At 36.7% G+C, this 24,557-nt stretch overlaps 1 protein-coding gene across 2 annotated transcripts in view; it reads left to right on the plus strand.

The window, feature by feature from the left end:
* The window catches only part of ROR2 (receptor tyrosine kinase like orphan receptor 2), a 143,755-nt gene that overhangs the window by 12,523 nt on the left and 106,675 nt on the right, over positions 1–24,557 (plus strand). The window contains exon 1 of one of the 2 annotated variants that reach the window (XM_048292441.1): positions 16,293–16,338. The exons of the other annotated variant lie outside the window; for it this stretch is intronic. Within the exon in view, the coding sequence (XP_048148398.1) occupies positions 16,326–16,338 (13 nt within the window). The 5' untranslated portion in view covers positions 16,293–16,325. Of the gene's footprint in view, positions 1–16,292; positions 16,339–24,557 lie in introns of those variants that run through there. 2 annotated transcript variants of the gene reach the window in all.

Consider the following 24,557-nt stretch of genomic DNA (forward strand, 5'->3'; position numbering starts at 1 on the left):
TATGTCAAAGTTGACTGCAACAATTTTAATCTTTTAGTAACCTCCTAAATATGTAGAGTGTCTGGAACTGCTCAAAACTCCAGTAATTTGACCTTTGCTATAGAAAAAGCATTTCATATAAATTAATATTGTAAGTAGCTATCCAAGGAAGGGAATTTTTTGATTTAGAAACCAAGTTAATACTTTTGTATTATGTGCAGACTGTAAAACACAGCTAAAGACTAAGAACATGTTCCTGAGCTCAGTTTTTTGGTTCTCAAGGCTCATTTGACTGGCTTATCAAATACTGTGCTAAATCCTTTTAAGTATTTGAAGCTGGTATTTGTGATTTTGCTTGGGATTGTTTTGTTTGTCGTGTAACAGTATTATCAGCAGATGTTTCCCTCATTTCTGCATAGTTTTAATTGGTGTTTAACATGATTACAGCCATAGTTTTGAAGGTGCAAGCAGTAGAAATATTCATGTTCCAGGTGTTTCCCGGACATGCAAGGTAAATGCAGTTATTTTAAAAGGAATTCTGTATGAGCTTCACCATAAAAAGTTTTGAAAACAATATTGTTTGGTATTTCATTTATGTCTATTGAAGCAGCAGTAGTTTGTGTCTCTCATGTTTACTAAAAAAATTGTATGTGAGCACTTCTCTCTTTAGTTGATTCTATATCAGGCATGATTTTTGATGTATTGAATTTTGCAATAAATATAGACTAGCATTTACATAATAAGTGAATAATTAGTGATTTACATCACTAACTCATTGGCTCTGTTTCATTAGCTGTAGACTGCCACCTCAGCTCCATGGGAAATGGTTTTGATTGGATTCTCAGAAACTTAACTTTCCTTGTATTTAATTTACGTGAAAAACCATTTCTATGGAGTCCCTATATCTGGCTTGATCTGGGTAGGCAGACCTTTGTAGAGTGTGGTGTAGAATAGACTAGTTGCTTTAGTCTCCGTTCTTATTTTTTCATTTGTATGATTATACATCTGAATGAAAATAAGTCTTCATGAAGATTTGATTTCCTGACTAATGTGTATTTTTTTAGTAAGATGGTTTATAGTTTACTGTAAGGTTTTGTTGAACTGGAAAACAATGAGTGAACCTGAACCATCTAAAGACAAACTTGTCTGTGTCTCCATGAGACTGGTTGGTGAAGGAAATATGTGAACCATGACTTGTTCATACCTAAGATCCCACAAAACTGTTTGTGTAAAAATCTATAGACTGTTCTGCCATTTCTCCCCCAAACAGCTGTCTGCTGGGATGAACTTTAAAAGACCTGGTTTCATGAGCACATTTTCCATTTTGTTTTACTTCTAAACCAGTTATCTTCCAGAAAGATGAAGGAATTCATTTGTCTCTCATGTAATGGCATTATGAATTGCATGAGGAGCAGTGCTGTTCTGGAAGCAGTCCCTAGCTTTTGTATAAAATAAATAATTAAAGTTTATTAATTAAGGTAGCATTTACACCTCTTTGATAGGGGTAATAATGAGTTTTTAATACTGTAAGAAACAATATTCTCTTGTGAACATAAAGTGTTAATTTTTTTTTACCTGAATAAAAGATTTTAAAAAACAAAAAGTCAGACTTAAATGGTCATAGTATATCTTTATAAAGTTTGAACTGAAAATCATTTCACTTGCCAGATAGGCATTTTTGTGTTACTTCTGCACCCATTACTGTTCAGCATCTAAAATGGAACAGGGAGTCTCATTTCACTGACACAGTCATAGATTTTGGTGGTATCTTGTTTTGTAGATTCAGTAATACTTTCTGAAACTCCTGTTGCCAAGGCAAACAAATTAACGAAGGCTATTTAATTTTTAAATTACACAAGAAAGTGAGATAGTCTTGTTTATGAGAAAAATGAGGCAGAAGGAAAGTATGCTGAGAGCAGAGAAGTTTTAGTGTGAGGAAGTTTCTGTACAGTGTGTCCATGCACACGTGGCACCAGACATGATTGTGCATTTACTTAATATGATGTTTAATGGAAAACCTGGGAAAAGTCTGTGAAGAGAAAATAAAAGATCAAAATGCTGAACTAAAAGCTCTAGGTAAGAGATTTCCTGTTGTTGATTTGGATTCAAGTAGTTGAGTAACTAGCTTGCTTACATTTTTATCCAATGAAATATAAAATTTAAGCTCTCACTGCATTTACATATCCTGGCATACATGTACCCTACTGTGTTTAAGTAACTTTGACTAATTTCTGTGGTTCATTCTGAATGATTACTTGTTAAAAGGAGGGAACAGATAACACAGCATAAATGGCAAAAACTTAACAAGTTTTATGAACAAGCAGTGTCATGAAAAAGTTATTATCAACCAGAATTGTAAAGAGACATATAAAAGTCTGGTTTTAAAACAGGAAGTATAGGAGAAAACTAGGCATTTCATAATTGGACGGAAATCAACAGCTGTTCTAAAGTGACTGAATCTAACATAATCTCTGGCAAAAATGGATTTATTAGAAGATAGGGAAAAGTACGTGAACAATTTTATAATTGACTTATGGAGTCATTGCGACTTACATTTCTAGTATATATTTCGAGAAAATTTGTATTTTTCTAATTGATATCAGTGAATAGAAAGCTCCTGTGATAGTTCTTGAAATAATTTGGGGAATAGGAAAAAAGAAAATTTGTCAAAGCATTTTTATTTTAATGGCAGTTCCAGCTTCCTTCTTCACAAAGATGAAGTCAAAGTACTTGACCTACTAGATTTCCATTAGTAATTATTCTATATGCCATCAATCACTCAATAGATAGCAAGCTTTTAAAGTCTTTTTGTGGAGGACTGACTTCCAGGCCTCAGAAGACACTGAAATTCTTGTAGGCATAGGAGAAGGGATTGATCTGAAAGAAGAAACTGAGTAGTGGAGAGTTTTTTTGGGACCAGAAAGCCAAAATGTCATCCAGACATTGCTGCTGTGGAAAAAGCTTGCTTACAATAACTGGTTTGTTTGTTGTTGCTGTTACTTGTTTTTGGTTTTTTTTTTTCTCCATTTTATTTTACAGGAGCAACTACACATCTTTAATGGAAGTGGTTGAACAGTTCCTTTTCTCAAAGTGAACTTTAAGATACTGCTGACCGCAGGAAAATCAAACACTGCCAGGGCATTTTGTCTGCAGTTACTTTTTTGCCCCTCATGCTTTATTCTTTTTTATATGATTGTAAAATGCAGAGGCTAATGCTAGCTACAAGGTAATACTATAAAAAAATGTAACGCTTATCTTCAGGTGTTGTAAAATGGCACGATTCTGTTGCAGTCAGTGAAGTAACAGTGAGTATGTTATTAAACAAATTTAGACTGTCTTAGACTTGACTGATGATGTTTCTAGGTCTTGAATATGTTTCAGGCAAATGTCTGTGTTCAAGCAAACTGTCCTTCCCTTGAAACATTATAGTTGTTATAGTTGTAAATAGCAACATTCCTCTTAACTCTTACCAAAATACAGGAAATTATTGTCTTGCGATTTTGCATGTCTTTGCAATTGCTTCCTATTGGATTTCAAGATATCTCTTGTTTTTGTTTTCTTTTGTTTTTCCCTTTTTATTAACTTTTAGTTAAATGATGGCTGAATGATGTTGTTTGGATTGCTTGATTACAGTTTATACCATTCATTATTTGCTTCGGCTTTTTTTCCCCAAGGGTAAATCAGAAAGGTGGGATATTTTAGACTACTAATAGGCAAGGGATTCTTTCTGAAGGCAAACTGGTTAAAATGAAAGGAAGTTTAAAAATTTTACTTTATGCCTCTAATTTGTGCTATCTTGGTAGATATGTTAATAGATGTGTATATTTTTGTATATGTAGAAGTGTATATAAATGAAGTGTAGTCTGCTCTGATGTTTGACAATTTTCATTTGCCTAAGTATTTTTTTTTTATAGTTTAGTTTAGTAGTGTATTGTCCTGTTCCTATTGATTTTACCACTTATCTCACTGGAACAGTGTCACTGGAAATTTTGCTTATAAATCTGCTTTAATTTACAGCAGTTTGCTTATCTTCAAGTTGATCCCTGTATTTTTATTGAGGGAAGGCTTTCTGAGAGTGCTGGAGCTGTCAAATACAGTCAAGCCAATGGTCATATGTGGGATTTTTCTTGACAGACTGAATTTACAGTGTGGTCACCCTGAAGAGACTGATGTTTGGTTACGAGATGGACTGATGACCAAATCTAATAGGGCAAGGAATGACAGGAAATTAAAAGAATTGAACATTAGTTAGGCTAGACACTGAATAGAAAAAAGAAGTGGAAACATGCACCATTTTGAGATAATTAGGGTTGGAAAGGACCTCAATTCCTCGTGGGATCAAGGCCTCACTCAAAGCAGGGCTAACATTTCTGTGACTACTCTGCCATTAAGTTAAGTCACCAAAGAAAAAACAGATTTCACTAAAGCATTTTTCATTTCTCTTGGCAGTCCTGCTTTACAGTGTCTTTCATATTTCCTTTTTTTCTGACCTTGCAAGAATCATCTGTTGAATTAAAAGAAGTATGAGTCAAATTTTAACCTGTAATGGTTGATTGCATGAGGACTGCCTAGACAGCCTCAGGTTGCCATGAGCAGTTTAATTTCTCTCTCTATGCATAATAGGAATGATAATCTGAGTCAGTGGGGAGTGGAGATCCTCATCGTTTACTGCTTTGAAGATGAGGTTATATAGCTGTAATTACTGATAATACCTGACCTAAGCCCTTTCCCTTTAGCAGGCAATGCGTGATTTTTTACCTTGTATACTTTAACTACATTTGAAAAAGAGTTGTTAAAAGAGATGTCTGGCCTCAAGAACATTTTGTTGTTTAAACTTTCTGTTTAAACAACTGCTCTTTTTAATTGCCCTTGTCCTGCAGAATCTGAGCTCTCATTATATTTTCCTAATATAATTTTGGTAAATGCCTTCCTAGCTCCTCTGTTTCTCTGACAAATTTGAAAATGTTTCCGGGTTTATTGCTCTAGTCCTCAGCCTTTCAGAAGAGTTTTCTTTCCCCCTTTTTCTGTGATCAGCAGACAGTGTGTAAAGTTGTGCAGTTCTGCATCTTTCTTTGGAAAAAGCATATGCTTTTAAAAGTATCTTTTTATGGCTTTTACACCTATCATGACACACCATGTACAGGAAGAATATTTTTGGGAGTCAGCATTCATATTCTCCCATCAGAAAGATGGCTCAGTTCCAATATACTGTTGTAACTGTGACAAGCACATAAATTAAACACAAAATATTTTTTTTTCTTGTGTATTTACAGTTTTGATACTGATTTTGCAACTATCTTTTGCAGCTAGGCCCTGGATTTTAGCCTTGAATATTCAGGCTCACTTGGAAACCTGTCTTGCTGATTCTTGGCCAGTTAATAGTTCCAAGTGGATGCAATTTAATAACCCTTGTGCTGTTTTGATTTGTCTCCCACACCATCTGGTCTATGTCTTGCTCCTGGTCTTTTTTTTTTTCCTGTTTTAAAGGATAGTATTTTTTCAATAATTCAAACTTTCAAGCATGTAATCTGAAAGTGTAGCTTGCTCTGAAATTTCCCTGTGCAATGTGTATTTCCAGAAAGAAGGCTTTCTGTATACACAGGAAAAAGAACATGAACAGGAACCTGTGGACAGGTTGGAATGGCAGGAATGTAGTGCACAGTAAAGATGTCTGTTTCTTCACACTGAAATATTGTTTAAACACATTTCAAGAGTTAAATTATTTCATGGCTCCAAGGTCTCCTGGATGGCTCTCTGTATTTCTCTCTAGGGGCCTCCACGTTTAATTATTGGAGTGGCAAGAGATGTCTTTGAAATACAAAATCACTCAGCCCTTGCTGAGATGAAAGTTAAGTGTTGTGATGAAGCTTGTAGTCTACTAACTGAGCTTATTTATACTTGATTTAGTAAAGATAACTTAGAGTACTGCTAATTAAGCTTAGCTCTGTTTGTCATAATGTTTCGAAAATACTGGGTAAAAGGTTTGTTCATGTTGTGTGAAGGTACAAATTTTTGACAACATTTTTTCAAATTTTGGATGATTGTTTGCCTGCCATAGCCTGGATGCTTCTCCCTTAGGCTTTCTCTATATTTAAAAAAAGTTGCTTTAGCCAGCATTCAGTTTATTTCTGATTTATGTGTAGTTTTTGCTAATCTGGCGTCTGTGTTGTGTAGACTGAAAAGACTGAAGGGGTGGGTCTTGTTCTGCCCCATGTTGTGAGTGTTGGCTGGGAGTAGCTGCTGGGGAAGCAGCAGGTGAATTTGCCTACTGTGTTACCTGGTGGCTAAGCAGTGGCACCAGCTGTCTGTGCTGCAAAGAGAAGGGGAGGCTGAAGGTGTCCATCCCAGGTTTGGCTGGATTTGTGTTGCTGTCTTCACAGCAATTACTCAACACCTTTAGTTCAAATTGCACCCTTCCTCAAGCAGGTGACAGTGGTGTCTGGCTCTGGGGTGGGGGGTGCCCACAGCCCCGTGCCCAAATGTGCCTGCTTGGTCCATGCCTACACATGTGTCTCATTCCTCTGGCAGAGAAAGTGAGCTGGGTGGGTCCAGGTGGCCTGTGAGGCACTGACTCCTGCTACCTCAAGGATTTCACTAACCTTCTGCCCCTTTTGGCACCCCTTCACCTTATTTTCAGGTCCATATTTTAGAACTGTGACACAAAATCTTACCTTACATTTTTCAGCCTTGCTCCCATCCTCTCAGAGGAGCAGCTGGCTGTTCTGCAGTAAGATGCCCACCAAACCCTTGTCAGTGATATTAATGAGCTAAATTTTCAAGCATTGCTTAATATTTTCTTCCTTCTTCTTTCCTAATCCTTGGTGCTGTACATATTTCGGAGTTCTATAAGAAGATGTATTTCCTTCTTCCAGAGCTGTCACTGTGATGACGAATGGGTGATCTTGGGGTAGAAAGTCAGTGTATATGTACAATCTCCATTTTGCCTAGCAGAATTGGTCTGATGACATTTTGATGCAGTTCCTTCTATTTTTCCCCTCCTTCTTCTTCTCCAGCAGCCTGGTTTTCCTCATCAAAAGTCATCTTTTAGGTTTGCCAGACCAGTGCTTCTGTCTCTTCAATCAGCTTGTGCAGGATAAAGGCTTGGCTTCCACTTCTGCTTCAGTGAAGTTAGTTTATCCCAAAAACAGATCTATACATGCCAAAAACTAAACCTGAACATGTGCCATTTCTGTAATTTTACTGAGAATTAATATAAATTATTTTGCCATTAGAATAAGTTAAGTATTTTATTTAACCTTTTGTGTAGTTCATGAGTTTTTGGCATGTTATTGTTATTAAAAAGAATTAGCTATGCAAGCTTGCATATATGCCTGTCCTAGACTTCTATCAGTTCTGTTTTATGTGCAATCTCTAGTAGATGCTATGCTTATATCCCAAAGAAAAAAAAAACCCCAAACCTACATAAGTAATGGAATTTTTGAAACTCTGTACTGGGTATTATTTCCGACCATATTCTGCAGTACCGAGGGTGATAATTTCAGCTTGGCTGGGAAAAGAATCCTAGTAAATATTCCCAAAAAGAGGTTTTCTAGTTGGTTTGTCTTGATAGATTTCAAGAAGCAGTCCATCTTTAAGAAAAGGAGTGTCTTTTTTTAAAAGTTTTTTAAAGTTTTTTTTAAAATTTGGTTTGGTTTTCATTTTGGAGAGTGAGTGAGTTAGGATCTTGCTCTTTTTTTTTTTTTTTCTGGTGATTTTTACACTCCTGCTTATAAGAACGGTGGTTTGATTGACATTTAGTCCATATATGTGACCTTTGGAAAGAATTCAAGAGATCCTTTACCATAGTTCTGCCAGCATTTCATTTCTCTCAACTGTGTAGTAAATGTTTAACTTGAAGTGCGTGGGAACAGTGTGTCCCTGCAAAATGGCGTTTCAGGAGAATCTCTGTTCCAGAAAGCTTTGTAGTCTCACCTTAATTTTGACATCCCATTTTCCGTAAGTGGAAATAGACCACAGCCTAGTTAAGGTTATCTGAATATTCAGCAGTGCAAATGATTTTGTTGCCTGTTCCTTTTGCACTGCTGTCTTCAACTGTGTTTTGTTGTACAAATCCTGGAACATTTGTTGGCAGGCAAACACATTTCAGGACATATGTTCATCCTGATGTGCATCTCAGGGTACTTTGATTCAATGTCAGGATGAGACTAGATATGCACTGGTCCTATGTATTTACTTTTGTTTTGGAAAGGGTCTCGGTCAGGGAAGAAATGAGAATGTACATCAAGTTTAGCGCGACAGCGACAATGTATTCTGCAGAGCATTCATTCCCCATGATGCAGAGAGATCACACCTCCCTCCTGTGAGTCGGGGCTGGGGCATTTGGCACTATACAAAGTGGCATATATATATATATATATATACACACCTACTGTATATGGGGCACAGTGCCACTGTGGACCTCATAAACATTTTAGGACCCAGCTAAAATAAAGACATACTGGATATCCATGTGTGACTGTGGTACTATGTTTATCATAATATGTATGGATGAAGCTCTTGTAGCAGTGGCCCATCTTCAGAGCTGGGAAGGAAAAGGAAGCAAGTGAACAAAGGGACACTTGTCATTGAACTCTGATTTTAAAATCAGCTGTTTCTCCAGTTCCATTAGAAAAAGTGTGATTGACCATTTATTAATGCTCCATTTTCTGCCATCTTCCCTCATCCTTATTATTGTGAAGGGATCAACTCCTAAGAGATATTTAACAACAGTTACTGTCAGATTTTATCACCATGATAATCAGGTTTCCTTACTCCTAATGAACTTCTAGCTGCAACTGGTAGTTTCATTGCAGTATATATTATATATATTACATATATATATTTAATATATATTTCATAGCAGTAGATCAAGTTGTCCACCACCATAATGGTGACGCAATTTGAAGAGAAGATTTGTTTTGTGAATTCTGAAGAACTTGGGTTTCCTGGGGTGTGCAGTACTCTACAGAAAACAAAATATGTCACTGTGGTGTTTCTGTGGTGAAGGGCTGATTCTGCTCTCCAGAGACTGTGAGGCTCTCCTGTTAGTAGTGCAGGAGATGGAAGAGTGCCCTTCTCCCGTTTGACAGGCCATCATTTGAGGCTGGGAGTTTTGCCAGCTAGTAACGTAGTGTATCCAGTTTCTAATTTGGGTGAAATGTTACTGAGAAGGTGGTGGCCTGACAACTCTGGCATTTCCTGAGGTTCTCAGATTACTGTGACACCATGTGATTGGTTTTTCAGGCTCAGTCTTAAATGAGTTGAATCGTTTTTACTGCTTGCTCTGGTAGGAGTTTACCTGTGAACTTGCAGACTGAATTACTTTTTTTTAATTGTTACCTACCAACTTGTTGTTGAAGTTTTTGGGAACTCGAGAGTCTTTATGTGTAGATGCCTAGTACATTACATTCTAAAGAAAACCGTAGAGGAAGACATTCAGCGCTGCTTGCCTTCTGGGAGCTCAGACTTTTCTTTCACTTTTTTTGGTTTGGGCAGTACATACACTGAGCTAGATTGAAGCATGAGATTCTTCCATCACCTCCTGGAACACTGTTGATGAGTTTGATATGGTCACGAGGGAATGAAATGGATTAATGTTTCACTAAGTGTAGGTCTAAATGAATCCATTTGTTGTGTTTTATTTTCCTGAGTATCACTTGAAAATGGGAAAAGAATGTAGGTGGCCATGCAAACTTAAAGCAAGGATGTGTCATGGTATTCCTCTGGGATCTTCCAAAGGTCTACCTAAGTCTTCAGATGATGAGCATCATCCTCCTTCAAAACAGGCGACAAAGTAAGGAAAAAACTTGTCAAAATCTGGAAGCAAGTTTTATTTTCAAGAGAGATGTTTGGAATTGGTGATGATTCATGCTGACTGCCAGTCTGAGGCCAGACTCTTTACCTGGTATTTAAACATGTTACAGGGAAGATGCTCTTGGGTTCATAACCTGCTTATTGCATTCCTGACTGTAGTACAGAAAGTATTGAGCAGAACAATAAAACATTTTTAAACTTAATGTAGGTAGCTTTTCTAATTTTTTAAATCCATGATTATTACCTATTGTATTTTAAACTCATAGATTATTTTATATTTTACATTCTTCTGAATTAAAAATATTCTGCTTTGAAGGTGTTTTAAACAGAATTTTTAGCAAGTTTCATTTAGTTCAGAGCAAATGTAATGGACCTTTAATTCTTGCCTTTATTGACCTTTGATTTTATGTAAACCCTGTAGCAAAAGTTAGCATAAATTGGCTCAAGAAAGTTATACATCTAAGTCGCTTGGCTGGTCCCACTGATTAAGTTCAAACATCAGGCTTGGAATTGTGATAATTTATCTGAACAAGAGCCATAAGGTTTATCTTTAACCGGAGTGAAAAAATGTTATCTTTGACAACAAAGCAAACAAAGTATCAAAGATTTTCCTAAACAAAAAGAATCAAAGCGTGCCTTGATCTGTTTATGTAATCGAATGAAAACTAATTAATCCCCATTTTCTTATGTTCCTAAGTATTTACAGCTGGTTAACAGTATTGGGAGTAGGATTGTTTTTATTGACTTGTCAAGGCAAAGAGCAGTTCTCTTATTCTTTTTGTTTTCTTAAGGACAACTCAAATGTGGAAAGGCTGTGATCAAAAGAGATTTCCATTCAGCACCAGGCTAAAGTTTGGCTTGCCAAATACCAAAGTTACTTTATCTTGGAACGCAGTACAAGTAATGCTGCACATGTAAGGAATGGTGAGCCATGTCTTCTATTCCTTACTTGGATACAAAAACTGCATGAGCAATGAATGTGTCCCAACCTGACCAGGCTGTCTGACATGACTCAACGTTGCTCTGTTTGTTCAGCTAGCTGCTCTGTCTAGTGTGCAAATGAGGAACCACCTGTACAGGACGTGTGGCTTGCCATTTTTTATCCAGGAGGAAGAAGACCTTTAGACAGGACACGTGCAACTCAAAAACAGGAGCTCCTTGTTCCCATCTCTGCTGCCTGGAGGGGGTTTCTGTCTCCCGTGTCAACAGTGTATGGTGTCAGTTTATCTGTCTGTTGCATTATTCATAAGACGTGCATGCTCCTTCCTGTGGCTAATGCATTTCATCTTTTGTTGCAGAGGCAGCATACAGCCCTAAGCATATTATCCACATGCTTTAAGGACGTGAGGCTCTAATCCTCTTGAGCCTTAGAAAAAGGATTTAGTTTTCTCTAGTGATTCACATATATATTGTTGGAAAAATACAACTCAAAATACAGTTGTATAAGAGACATTTACTTTATTGATTAGGGAATTACTAAGTTAGGGAATTAACTGAATTTCTTCTCCTGGCCCTGCATCACAGTAGGAAAGTGTTGTATGAGTGTTAGCATGAGTAGACTCTAAACCCACTTTTTTTGTAAGCACAAAACTACTTCATGAGCATTGCTTCTGAGATGGATTAAGAATTTATGAATTTCAAATCTATATTTTAAAAATTCTTGTTATGCAGAAATAGAAGTATGGATGCATTGTTTGCAAAAATCAGAGCTCCTGTGTAAATCTGATGCCCAGTATAACCATAAAAACATTCTGGTGTAGACCAGAAAAGGATTAGTAGCACAATGTGTATACATGATTGTGAGCAGTCATTGCATTTTCAGCCTGTGACCTGCTGAAAGTATGGCTTGTTCATGTGCTCCAGACTGGAGTGTTTTTGTGGAATAATGCCCAGGATCACATCATACTCTACTCCTATACAAGTTCATAAAGAACTGATAAGTTTAATTCTTAATTCCATTGTGTTTGGTTTTGTTGTGTTTTGGTATTTCAGGATTGTTTTTGGGGAATTTTTTGTTGGGTTTTTATTTATTTATTTATTTTTTTTTCAGACACCAAGGCAATTGTTTAAGGCTGTTCTGACTTTGACCAGGTATTTTCAAAATCTGTTCCTTAGAGTCTTTCTCTGAGTCTTGTAGCTATTGTGATGTATTTTTATCAATTTGACTGTGTCTAAACTGAGTATGAAACAGCACAGTATCTTTAAATTAGAACTAGTGGATGCTGTCTCCTCTGTAGAGAAACAGCTTTCCAGAAAGAGGAAGAGATGTCAGAAGAGGACATTTCTGTTCCTTCTGAAAACTCAGTCTACAAAACAGATGTACGGTCAGTATTCTCCTCCAGAATAGTGAGTTCTAACAAGAAGTTAGAGTTTCACATTCAGGGTTTCAGCATGGAGGATGAAAAACAGAGCCCAAAAATTTCACTTAATTTAATATGTTGCTACAACTACTGGCACTTCATTTAAAGTCAGAGGAAGAGTGACTTATTGTAATGGATTTTGATTCAAACCCATTGGTCTGGGAAAGTTATATATAGCAAGTATTCCTATTCTCTGAAATGGGATTTCTTTCTTTTTTCTTTTTTTCTTTTTTTCTTTTTTTTTTTTCCTTCAGTGGCAGAAGCCTTGCTCACTGAAAGGATGTGCATCTGCACAGTGAGCCATCATCTCTGGAGGTATTTAAAAGACATGTAGATGTGGCACTTAGGGACATAGTTTAGTAGTGGGCTTGGCAGTGATGGGTTAACAGTTGGACTCAGTGACCTTGAAGGTCTTTTCCTACTTTAGTGATTCAGTGACTCCAAGATACATTAGTATTATAAGAAAAATATGTGTATCTTTTGATTTGTCAGTGGTGTGGTACTGGAAAATTATGTATGTTTTCTACTGGTGGTGTTGAGCTGATTTCTCAAATGATGATACTTGTAGCAGAAGTAATATTTAGACCTATATTTTATCTCTTTATTTTGTAGTATTTTTTGTTAAGTACCAAATAAGAGTTGATGATCCTGAAAAATAATTGGTCCTGGAACATACTCGTTATGTAAAACAATGAAGATTTCAATAATAGGCTCTAGCAACTGATGAGGCAGACTAAAGCTTGGTTTTGCAGCTGATTTGGCCAAAACTCAGATTGAATGAGAGCAGTATTTCTGAATGAAATCAGAATTCTGCTTATGCATTAGTTATTCAACCTCTAATTTAACCCTTACAGAAGCCTAGAGTTTTGAAATGAAGTATGTTACCCAAAGAAAAACAAGTTATGGAGAGAAATGATGTGTAGTAGAGCACAACTATGTTTGCTGGGGCTGGGCCAAGTAAAAAGTTAGATGCCTGTCAGAACTGATTAAAGAATTCCGTATTACAAGGGTATGGTATTTTAGGATGATGATGGAAGGATGGGAAAACCATGAAAAGAATGCAGTTGGACAGAGCATTGTTTTGTTTTAATCAATTCTAAGTCTAAAGAAAAACAGAATTGCAGCAGGATTAAAATAACTTTTTTTTTTTAAAAAAAGACATGCTTTCAAGTTAGTATAATTTAAACTCAAACTATCTTAAAATTATACGGTATAGTATTTATTTGCCTCTTACATGAGAATAGCGTGGTAGTAGAGATGATGGGGATGGATGGGGGAAATCTGGGGACCATCTGAAAGCAAATGTTAATTTTTTTTGTAATTATGCGTTCTCTTAATAATAAAAGACTTTAATATTCCTGTATGTAAAATGAAAACAGCTGTCAGAAATAAATGTCTCTTTAAAAGAAGCCATGAGTAGCATTATTCAAAACATACTTTTCATAGGAAAATTAGAAGAACTAGCATTGACCTATGATTACAATAGAGGTGTTACCTTTGATTTGACATCTGCATTCAATTCTTTCATCCTGGGGATTTTTTCCCTAGCAAATTATTCCTTTTTTTAATACTTGTTCCTCAAATACAGGCTACAGCTAGCATAAAGCAAAACAAAACAACAAAAATAACCAAAACCAAATTAAAAAAATTTAAAAATTAAAGCATTTTTATTTACTACTAAAAAGGCCGCATTTAATGCCAATCATTCCAAAGGGTTGCAACCAAACTTCAGCCTAAGTTCAGAATTAAAAGTTTCTACAGGTGCTTTTCGCTGAATAGGGAAGCATAGTTAACCATCCTAGGAAGAGCATGTATTTCTGTGTAAATTAGAACACTATGGAAAGCAGAAAACAATTCAGGATGGCTTAAGTGTATTTTTGAATATTTTCTTACTAGCTAAGACAGTCAGGGTACTCAATTCTGTCAAGTTTAGTGTTTTCAAAAATTAGTCAAGAGGTTCATGTCAGCCCATGTAATTTTTTGTTCTATTTTTGTATACTTTGAAGACTCTGCTCTGTGTCTGTTCCTCTGTAACAGAACAGTTTCTTGCGTTCACTCATTTGCTGCACTCTGTTTTTCTTACTTTCAGTATTGTCTCAGTGAATCCAATATCTGAATGCAACTTTCTGCTCATGATCACTTGGAAAAACGTTTTCCAAATACAACCCATTCGTGTTCCTTCTCACTGTAAGTTTGAGGGTTTCAGAAGGAAATTGTATTGGTTATACAAGGACTTAGGATTTTACTTTCCTTGCTGTATAAATCCACATGTTTATTCATTTTATGTGGTAAGGAGTCTCCAGCCTGTTGCAGGGTTGAGCTCTGCACTTACATTGCCATGTTGAGACAAAATGTTGTGGTTTCAGAAGCTGTTGCTGGCAGCTGTGCACCAGGCACAGGTACTGCTCGCTGCTGATGTGTGGCCAAAAGCTTGCTCTCTTTTCATGTAGAGTGATTATGGCATTTCTAAGAAGGCAGCTGCTATTGGAGGAGAATGGCTAACACATCTTCCCTGTGAATAGATATCTTCAGATATCTTCAGGTAATTCATCAAATGATGCCACTGAAATACAGTTTTCAGGTGTTCTCTGAGCTGCTTCTTTAATGGACCACATGAACAAGGCAGACTGGTGCACTGTGGTGTTGTTGCTACAAGTTGTTGTTATTACAGGGAATAAGTTGTGGATTAGAGGGCCAGCCAAATACAGCTCTGCCCAAAGCCTGCAGAAAGCAGTGTTTTAAAGGAGGTTTCTTCAAAACTTGTTTCACTCCAAATATTAGAGGGGACAAAGTGATGGGAAGAAAACAGGATCGGGAACATTTGTGCTTTATTTCATTAACAAACTCTTATGTAAAATTAAAAACAAATCTGTAGGGGCTGCAATGCTGTTAGTATTAATTCTTAGAACCACTTGAATATCACAGTCCACGTTTCTTTAATAAAGAATTTCACATCTCATTTTTAAATTAGTATGACTCCTATGATTTTGGAAACCACCAGCAAAATTTCCGTCATACACTTATATCCTGCATTCTGCTTTGAAATGTTCCTTTGGCAGGATTTTAAATACAACAGGAAATGGAGTTAGAAGGTACATTCCTGGAAAACTCTATTACGGCTTGCAAGCTATTTGAGAATGGGTCTGGGAAAAGGGATTTATAAAACTCCTGCAGCTTGCAGGCAGTTGCCAGTATCAACTGAAAAGTGAACAACTCAGTATTCTTGGGATATAGGAGTTGAAGTCTGATCTGGAAACTTGATAGTATACAAAATGTATATATAATAGTATATGTCATATATATGTATATATGATATAATAATGTATATATGATGGTGTACAAACATTTGTGTCTTTGTTTTAAATGCTCTCTGAAGTGGAGGTAAAAACATATTTATGATCATCTACGTATACAATAATTTTAAATTACGTTGAAAACTTTTATTGAAACTGAAGTGCCATGGACATCATGATATATTCATGATAAACCATGATATATTAAGATCTTTTCTTAAATAAAATCATCAACCTGATTTTGAACCTATTTTGTGATAACAATGTATGCTGTTTTTCCATACAGTGTTCATCTACATAATTTTTTTTTTTTTGGTGGCACAAAACTAGGTACTTGGCAAAAATTGTTTTCTTTCATGATGTAACTTTTTATTTTAAGTAGAGATTCTGTCATTGTAAAAGCTTCAATAAGATTTTTGCACACAGAGTATTTGCAGCTTTAGAATTTTTTTTTTTTCTTAATTTTGCAGATTCTTCTTTTCAAAATATCAAACTGCTTTTTTCTGACCATGTCTACCTATCACATTTTTCCATGTAAGCATGGAAGATCATAAGAATATTTTTACCTTCACATTGTTCATAATTGAGAGGACATGCCAACGTGATACAAATACATCATCATGTATGTAATGAAATCAACTTGTAATTGCTGTACATGTCTGAAGGTAGAGAAGACATTTTTGGAGGCTGGTTGTGGGGGATGGTGACTTTTTATTTTCTCTCAGCCTCATCACTTTCTTCATGGATGTGGGTGCTTCTGTTGGATGATGGTGTCCTAGCAAAATTGTAAGCATTACTTTTGTCTGCAGGATTGCAGGAGAGAGAGAGTATCCATGTGGGTGAGCAAGAGGTTGTACAGCTCAACACATGTAGCTGGCACATGTACGATATTGGTAAGATCACGCAGATAAAAAATTACTGTCCCCAGCCTCTATCTCTTGGGTGTTTCTCCTTAGATAGTAACTTGAACTCCCAATTTCACATCTTTTCACAGCTTTTGTAAACTATGGGAAATTGACTTTGTTCATGGTAGTTTTACTGCCATGTAACCGTGTGGGGTTGCAGGCAGCAGTTGTAAACTTTCTAAGACTCTAAATGATAACTGTTTTATCACAACTATGAATTTGGGGTGCAAGTACTGCATTTGTTTTTTGCAATATTACCTGTGCAACCGTAAGAGTGTGATTTTCCAAGCAGGCTATGGACAGAGAAGGAACAGGCAATACACATTAAAATGAAAGCACAAAATTTTCAGGAAAAAGAAATACAATGGGAAAAAAAAACCCAACAAAATACCCCAAACCCACAGAACCCCCCAACCATATTTTCTGGGCTTAGATAGCATATTGGTTAGTCTTCATTTTTAAGCTGGTTTAAAGAATTTCTAAAAGAGAAGATAATGTGATTCACTCTCTAAGTAAGTGGGGCTTGTTTGGGTCTTTTTTCTTTGGTTGCCTTTTTTTGAACAATGCGTTTATGTTTTCCATTATTGCACTAGAATTGACTTTTTTGGCCCAGTCAGAGATTTCTAAGTGTGTTTCTCACTGCCAACAATCAAGGCTTCTTTCTTCTGCCAAATGAATCATTAAGGCAGTAAAAAAACCCCAACCAACCTTTCTTTGCTTCTAATCCAGCAATTTCTCAACAAATAAGGGTAATACCAGATTAATGTAATTGTAATATTTCTTTCCCAGTTGACCAAGGATTTGAAAAGGCAGCAGATAGAAATTTTTATTAAGAAACAGCAAAACAGACTTAATACTGGACAATTCTTTTTTCAGAAACAGTTACAGTAATATGTAAGTAGTAGGATGGGAGAATTAAAAATAATAGGGATGTTCAAGAACATTTCCTTCCTGATTATTCTTGAGAATGAATGTTCAGCAATTTTTGGTTCAAGCTTGCTGGTTTTAGCCATTGGTCCCTTTTGCTTTAAATCCAGCATTTCATCTGTCTATTGTAAACACTATTTTTTGTGCATCTTGTCTGGTGTGGTGACGTTTCAAGTACAAACATCCAGTTGTTCATTGTTGATGGATTTGGTCAGGGATAAGTCTCAGAAAGTAGCTTCATCAGCTTGTTGGCTGTTGTGCCACTGATTAAGCTGCCTGTCTGGTGTCTAGCCTTTAGGCAAAACTGAGAGGTAAAGCAAGGTGGTAAAGCAAGCAAAGAAAATGGTCACCCTCACTTGGAAGCTCTCATCATTTCTGCAGTGTTTCTGCTAAGTATTTTCTACAGCATTCCCATAAAAGACAAAATCATATCGTATGTGCAAAACAGTTTCTACTCATGGGTAAGAGAGGGTGAAATCTGAGTTTTCCACGTCTTTGATGTGTTAATCTGATAATGCTTTGTTAGCCTAGTGAGATATCGTTTGCCGTCTCCTCACTTTTTCTAACTTCACACTTCTGGACTGTGTAATATCACTTTTATGTAAGTAGCCAATATACTAATTCTTTTTCTACTGACAGACTCTGAAAGTAAAGGAGACTAAAGAGCAGGAGCAGTAAGTTGGTGCTTTGCATTTTGGACCAAGCATATACTGAACACAGTGTGTTCTGCCACATAATAAATGAAGAAAAAGACTCATGGAATTCTGCTCAGCAGCAAAACCTTCATCCATGATTCCGTAATGCGAGTTTACTGAACAGAGGTGGAAAAAGTAGTTCTACTTCTCAATGTGATATCTAGCCCTGCACCTCCCTTACCTTGAAAAATATTAATTGGTAAAGCAGTGTCACTTTGAAAAAAATGAACCAAGATTTTAAGTGCCCGCTTGTCTTATTTTAGGCTTCTGTAAATCGCTATGGCTGTATATAAATGGATAATGTACTTTGAGATGGATTGGTCTGAAAAGATTTTCATAAATTTAATAGCGCGTACAAATTTTTGTAAATTAGAACTGAAATTTGAAAGAAATAATCTTGCTTAGAATTTTGTATTGTCATTATGCATTGTTAATTTATGGGACTAAAGATGTGTTTCAGTTAACAGTGTAGATGGTAGAGTTAGGAGTTTTTTCATTCCCAACATTCTGTATTTTGGAAAATTACATTCATTAGGATGATCTCAGAACAGACCTGCGGCTGCATCAAGTTTCTTCAGAAATAATTATGACTTTCATTTTTGCATTTGTCCCATGAAACTTTACCATGTTTTTAGTGGGCTTTTGTGATGGTTTTCACAGCAGAAAGGTTACTGGCCCACTTCTTCCTGTGTCCATTGCAATTTTCCTCTGTTTCAGCTTGGGTTGCCTATGGATGTAAAATAAATTGCCTATCAGAAAGTAGGAAAGGGTGGCTTGTATACTGCATTTGGCATAGTCCAGGCAATGTTTTCCCTGGGGAAAAAGAAATAATCTCTTTAATGTAATTTTAAGTGGCATCTCTGGTCTTATTACTTTGGGAGACAAAATGAAAGTCAATTTGTCAGAGGTGATTTATAGTCTGAGCTCTTTCAGAAAGCAATTACTCCAAGGAGCGTGTGGCTAAAGAGCAGGGCAGTGCTGATGATGTGCTGAGGATGCTTTTTGACGTGGCTTGAGGCAGCTGTGCTCTAGTGCATAAATTGTGGTTCCATGAGCAATTCTACTTTGCTCTTGTTGAGAAGAAGTACTTTTACTTGATTAGCAAAAAAAGCCTGTGCATGTCAATGGAAACTTTGTAGATGCTGTTCAGAATGCAGAGAGCATTTCTCCAATAAACTGTTTTCAGATTTATTACCTTAGCAGATTTTAATTATCTCAGGATTAGGAAGGTAACTAAATGCATTTGTGCAACAGACACTTTCTTTAGTAGAGTTCTTTTACAAAGAGAGCTCTTTCAACATGTAGCGGGGAGGGAAAACATAAATTGTAATTTAGCTCTGGATGTATTTGAAGTGGCTGTCATATTTTATTTTACTCCAGGAAAGAAAAAATAGATAGTGTACTGTACTTGAAATGGTTCAGATTTAGTTGGTACTAACTGAAACTTCCCCAGTGCCTCAAATAATTAAATTGTTAGGGGCAGGAACACACTAATAGGAACAGGGTGAAGTTGGGACTGCATGGAAGCGTAGGAATGTGCATTAGTTTATATATTAATCTTTCCATATAAACAAAGACTGTTGGTATTTTAAAGTCTCTGCTTTCCTGATAAGGAAGCATGCTGATTCTGTTCTTGATTCTGTACAACATCACACACCCAAAAAGTCCAGCATTTGGATGTTGAGTTATTGCAAAGCTGATATGCTTTATCACAAATGCTTGTGCTGAAAAAAACTCACAGGTGTGCTCTAGTAAGTCTGTATAGGACTTTTTAATAGAGTAGATTTATATTAAGATATGAAAACCCTAAATACATGTTCCCATTTCTAAAGGTACTAAATGCCTAATACGGTAAAACTAATTACATGTGTGATGTTCGTAAACCTAAATTGTAATTGTAAAAGTCATATTGACAATAGATACTGTGGGAGTGACTGTGTAGCAAATTTGATCACATTGTGTGATATCCTAAATATTGTGTGATATTTCTTTTGCTAATTTTTGTTCATGTATTTCAAAGGTAAGAAGCCTGCTTAAATGCAACAACTGTCTGTCAGTCTGTTCAAGGATTCCATTGGAAGTAATACAAGTGAGTCCTCAACAAGTTTGGTGGCCACAGATCTGGCTATTGCTTGGATATATTTTTCCCCAGGTGCACCAAATATTATGCAGACCATCACCAGCTTTCATTTAAAGTCTACTCTGTAACTATAGCCAGAGGCAGTTCCACGCTGCCTGAAATAATGCACTCCAGACTGGTCAGGGAAAAAAACCCAAACCAACCAACCAACAAAAAAACCCCCAAAACCCAACCAACCAACCAACCAAATGGAAAAACCCCCAACACACAAAAACCACCAAACAAATAAAAACCAAAAAAAACCCACCAAAGCCCCCCACTCCCAACCAAGGGGTTTATGCTCCTTTTGACATTTATAATTTGAATGTGGAATGTTTTATTCAGAAATGTCTTTAAGTGAACAACTAAACCTATTCTTTTATAGTGAGATTGAAGTCTCAGAAACTGTCTCAGTGCTAGTTAAACAAAGAAGCCACCAGCTACAAACCAGACGTGAGAGACTCAAAATGGAATCTCAGTGTGATGATGGTGGACTTAGTCATTGGTAGCAGCAGTTACTGCTACTTACAGGAGGTATGAAGTGCTTGTGTATTTTGCAGGGTCTGCCCATTGTCCTTGGTGCATAAACCTGTGCAATCAACTTATTCTGTCCACCAAGGCCTTTGTGTCTGATCCTCCCATTCCTCCATATTTAGGGAACACCCTGTGCCCTTAGGTTATCCTTAATGGTGAGTTTTTGTCCCTGTTTTCTTTCCCCAGCATCCACCAGCTTTGAACTCCAGCAGTTTGGGCTACATTCTTACCATAAAGTAGAGAAGATCTGTTTGAAGCTTGGACATCAGTCTGCAGTTTCCTGGGGAGCATGTTTTCTGCCATGGTTTTGGTCCGTGGGTCTAACTGTGGTGGTGCAGTAGTATGATGTGGAGGAGGAGTATGTAGCAAGGCATGTTCCCAGGCTTAGCTTTGATGTGGTCAGCCTCTTTGGGGGTCAGAAGAGAAGTTGCAGATACATGGACATGACCACTGCTGTTTCATTGGTCCTCAGGGCCATCAAACCGTCTCTGTCCTTTTCTGCTCAGAAAGATCCAATGTCTGTTCAGTTAGAATATATTTGGTACACCCTATACGTGTTTCCACTGACTTCCAAATTTCAGCTCTCAAATTTCTTTCCCTTGCTGTCTCCTCCTTGTGTATAACACCTTGTGCCTTCCTCCTGAAAATGTCGTAACTCCCTAGTTTGTCATACTATCACTCCATGTCTTTTTATATCTCCTGTTTACCTGTCCCTACTTCTAGGCTCCCTTGCACACCAAGTCTGTTGGTGTATCCTCTCACTTTGCTCTGCTGAAACCATGTTCACCCTCTCCAATATTTTCAGAATCCTGAGAGGTGAGTCATTTGGCCTATTGCAATATTCCATTTCTTGAGAACATGAGTGGAGGTGGACTCCTGCTTCAACCTGCTTCTTTGGAGTGGGTTAAAATACAGGCAGCCTATGTGCATCTTGTGAAGTAGCTGATGGTGGTTTCTGTTTTGGTAGAGACCAGTCTGTTGCAGTTTAACTGTGCAGATGAATTTTGCTTCCAACAAGTAAACCAAGTTAAAGCTGCAGTTTGCTGTGCCAGTTCTTGGACTTGGCAGTGGGGACAAAACTGAGTGTACTCTGAGGATGCTGGTCCTAGTCTTCACATACATCTGTATTACATGTGTCAGACAAGCAATGAAGGCAGTCCCTTTCCCTCTTGGTATCAGTCCCAACATCCTAATTCGTAACCAACTTATTTGGCGTATTGAGGTGCTGGTCTCCAGAGTTTCTGAAATAGCATGCTACAAAGAAAATGCTCTTTTCTGGGAGCAGCTGTACATATGGTTATGCTATTAGAAAGTCAAGATAATTTTAAAACTGAATAGCTATATTGTAGGCAAGCTTGTTAAACAAAATAAACATGTTTGTGGGTTTCTCTAATTAATTTCTGTAGTGATACTAGTGCAAATCTGAGGAAAAAACAAATTTTCACTTGTCAGTGCTTTAGTGGTTTATTATCTACACTTGTAATTGAGAAGTCACATGTCTAGCTTTTTGCCTCCAAAGTTAACCCCTTTATTTTCATGTGTTTGCTTGAACAGGATTTATGCCTGATTAAGTTACTGTCTTTTATCATAATTAAAGAAAAATGTTGTGGAGGGAGAACTAAAACCCCTGTTCAATGGAAAACAGATTGTTGTGCCTGCAATAAAACAAAAGGGACCCTGTCACACAAAGTGCCTTTCTTTCTCCCCGTCAGAATAATCAGCAGTCGGAAAGATTTATCTGCTGTGAGAATGATTCAACTGTCCAGACTAATGGTGTGTGGGGGGAGGAAACACGTTTAAGCTTTTCAGAAAGGAAGCAACATGTTTCAGAGTTTGCTTGAGATCACAAGAATGGCAGCTTTAGCAACAGTGCTTATAATCTGTATTTGTAAACTATCTTGCCTGTTTGCAGTTCATGCCAAAAATGGAGCAGTAGATTTTAACAATCTCTCTCTTCAGGACTGTAAGTGAATTACTGTATACAGTGTGCCCTTGATTTATAAAAGGTTTCTTCTTGTGGTGCCTTAGAGTCTCATTTTTAAACAACATAGCGTGCTTGCAGAATTTTTCATTTTTTAATGTATACTCCTGGCAGAGAAAACTCCACTGTTGCTGTCAGCTTTCACCTATTTGAAGTTACTTTCAGGCAGTAACATACCAGATAAAAATTTATAAGAGAACATTAAAAAGTGAAGAGAAAATGTAAGCTAATCACTGTTGGATTATTCCATCTTTCTAGCAAAATAGTATATTTCAACAAATTATAATAGAACTTCTGTGGTTGATCATATTTTTAATAGTAATTTAGAAAAACCTTGTGTCCTGCTGTTTCTAAAAGTTTGAAGTGAGTTTCTAACTTGCTTAAAGTTTGAAAAAATTTTTTCAAAGACAGACTTTCCAAGTATCAAATCAGGGACGAGCTGAGTAAATTACAGATTCCAAAGTCTTTTTGTATGCAGATTGGCTGCATTCTTTGTACTTATACTATCTCCAAATTTAAATAGCAGTAAATACACCTCTTACGCATTTTCTCTCACCAGATATATCTACGGTATTTGATAGAGATGCATTCTGGCCCAGGCCATAGAGGGTTGTTGGTCTGTATCAGGGCTTTATCAGCTCCAAATGCTGTGAGGACAACTACACACTATCTCAACACAGTATGAGCTAATTTACTATTAGAAATTACAGGTTGAGTCCAAGAGCATATTGCAAACATTACCTTAAAATTCCTCTAAGAAACAGTGACCTCTGTTTCTACTCATGAATGTGCAAGCCTGGATTGTCATGTGGGCTTTCATTTTTGAAAGTCTGAAGTACGAGTAGTACAAGGCTAATTGTGAGGACCACTGTTGATATTCTTTTCTTGGTTATTCCCCTTTGTACTGTTATAGGTGTTTGGTACACATCTGACAGCAGGATATTCCAGTTCATAACTCATTTACAGATCAGAAAGTTTTCTCCAAACAAGCATGAGTGAGACAGATTAGATATTGTTTTTTCAGTATTTTCAAAGCTTTATCTTCAGCTTCAGAGAAAAGACATTCAGTCTTTTCTTCCTGTAGAAAAAGTAGCAAATTATTAGTAGTTTATATTCAATTTGGTCCTGGGAGTTTATATGGCAGAGTCTTGTTTGTATGCGAGATGGACTGATCTGATTGATCATGTAATGATTTAACTCATCTGCCATCTTAGCTCCTGGAAGCTTAGTATCAGGGATGGTTCTTTCTTCCTCAAGCAATTACACCCTACACTTGTAATTCTGTCATCCACCTGAGGTGATTTTATCTTCCTTATGGTTCATCTTTCATCTGGCTTCCTGACAAGGCAACAATTACAATATCTGCTATGCTGATGGCGGTGATAGATTTTCTGTCACTATGTCAGCATTTTGCTCGTCTTCATTCTTGATTTTTATACAGGGAGGAAGTACTTCAGTTTTATGATTTGGTTCCAATTCAAGTTTACAGAGCAGGAAAATAAACTGAGCAGATTGACTTGGAAATCATTAAGGCAATAACTCTGGAATGCAGTGATGCCTCTTACGAAGTTGCTCAGAATGAACCATAATTAGTATCAAAATGAGAAGATTTAAACAACCTGTTCTTAAGTTCTGACATTTTAAAAAGTTGGTGCATTGATTTATTTTTTCTTGTCAACTTGCTCTTTAAGGATTTACAGATCTGAATGGTCATTAGATTTTTATAAGAGTTCTGTCATTAAAGAATACTTCTTTCCCCATCACATGCACAATCTTAATATCCATATGCAGTTTTCATTAATGGAGAATGACAGGTGATAAGTCAACATTAGTTCTCAATTTGACTGAAAGATTCAATGATATCATTATTTTTATTATTATTTTGATATTCGATCATGACATTATTTTAAAGCTCATCTGTTCCACAGTTAAGAGAGCTTGTGTACTATTT

The sequence above is a fragment of the Corvus hawaiiensis genome, chromosome Z (genome assembly GCF_020740725.1).
Source record: "Corvus hawaiiensis isolate bCorHaw1 chromosome Z, bCorHaw1.pri.cur, whole genome shotgun sequence".
NCBI lineage: Eukaryota > Metazoa > Chordata > Aves > Passeriformes > Corvidae > Corvus > Corvus hawaiiensis.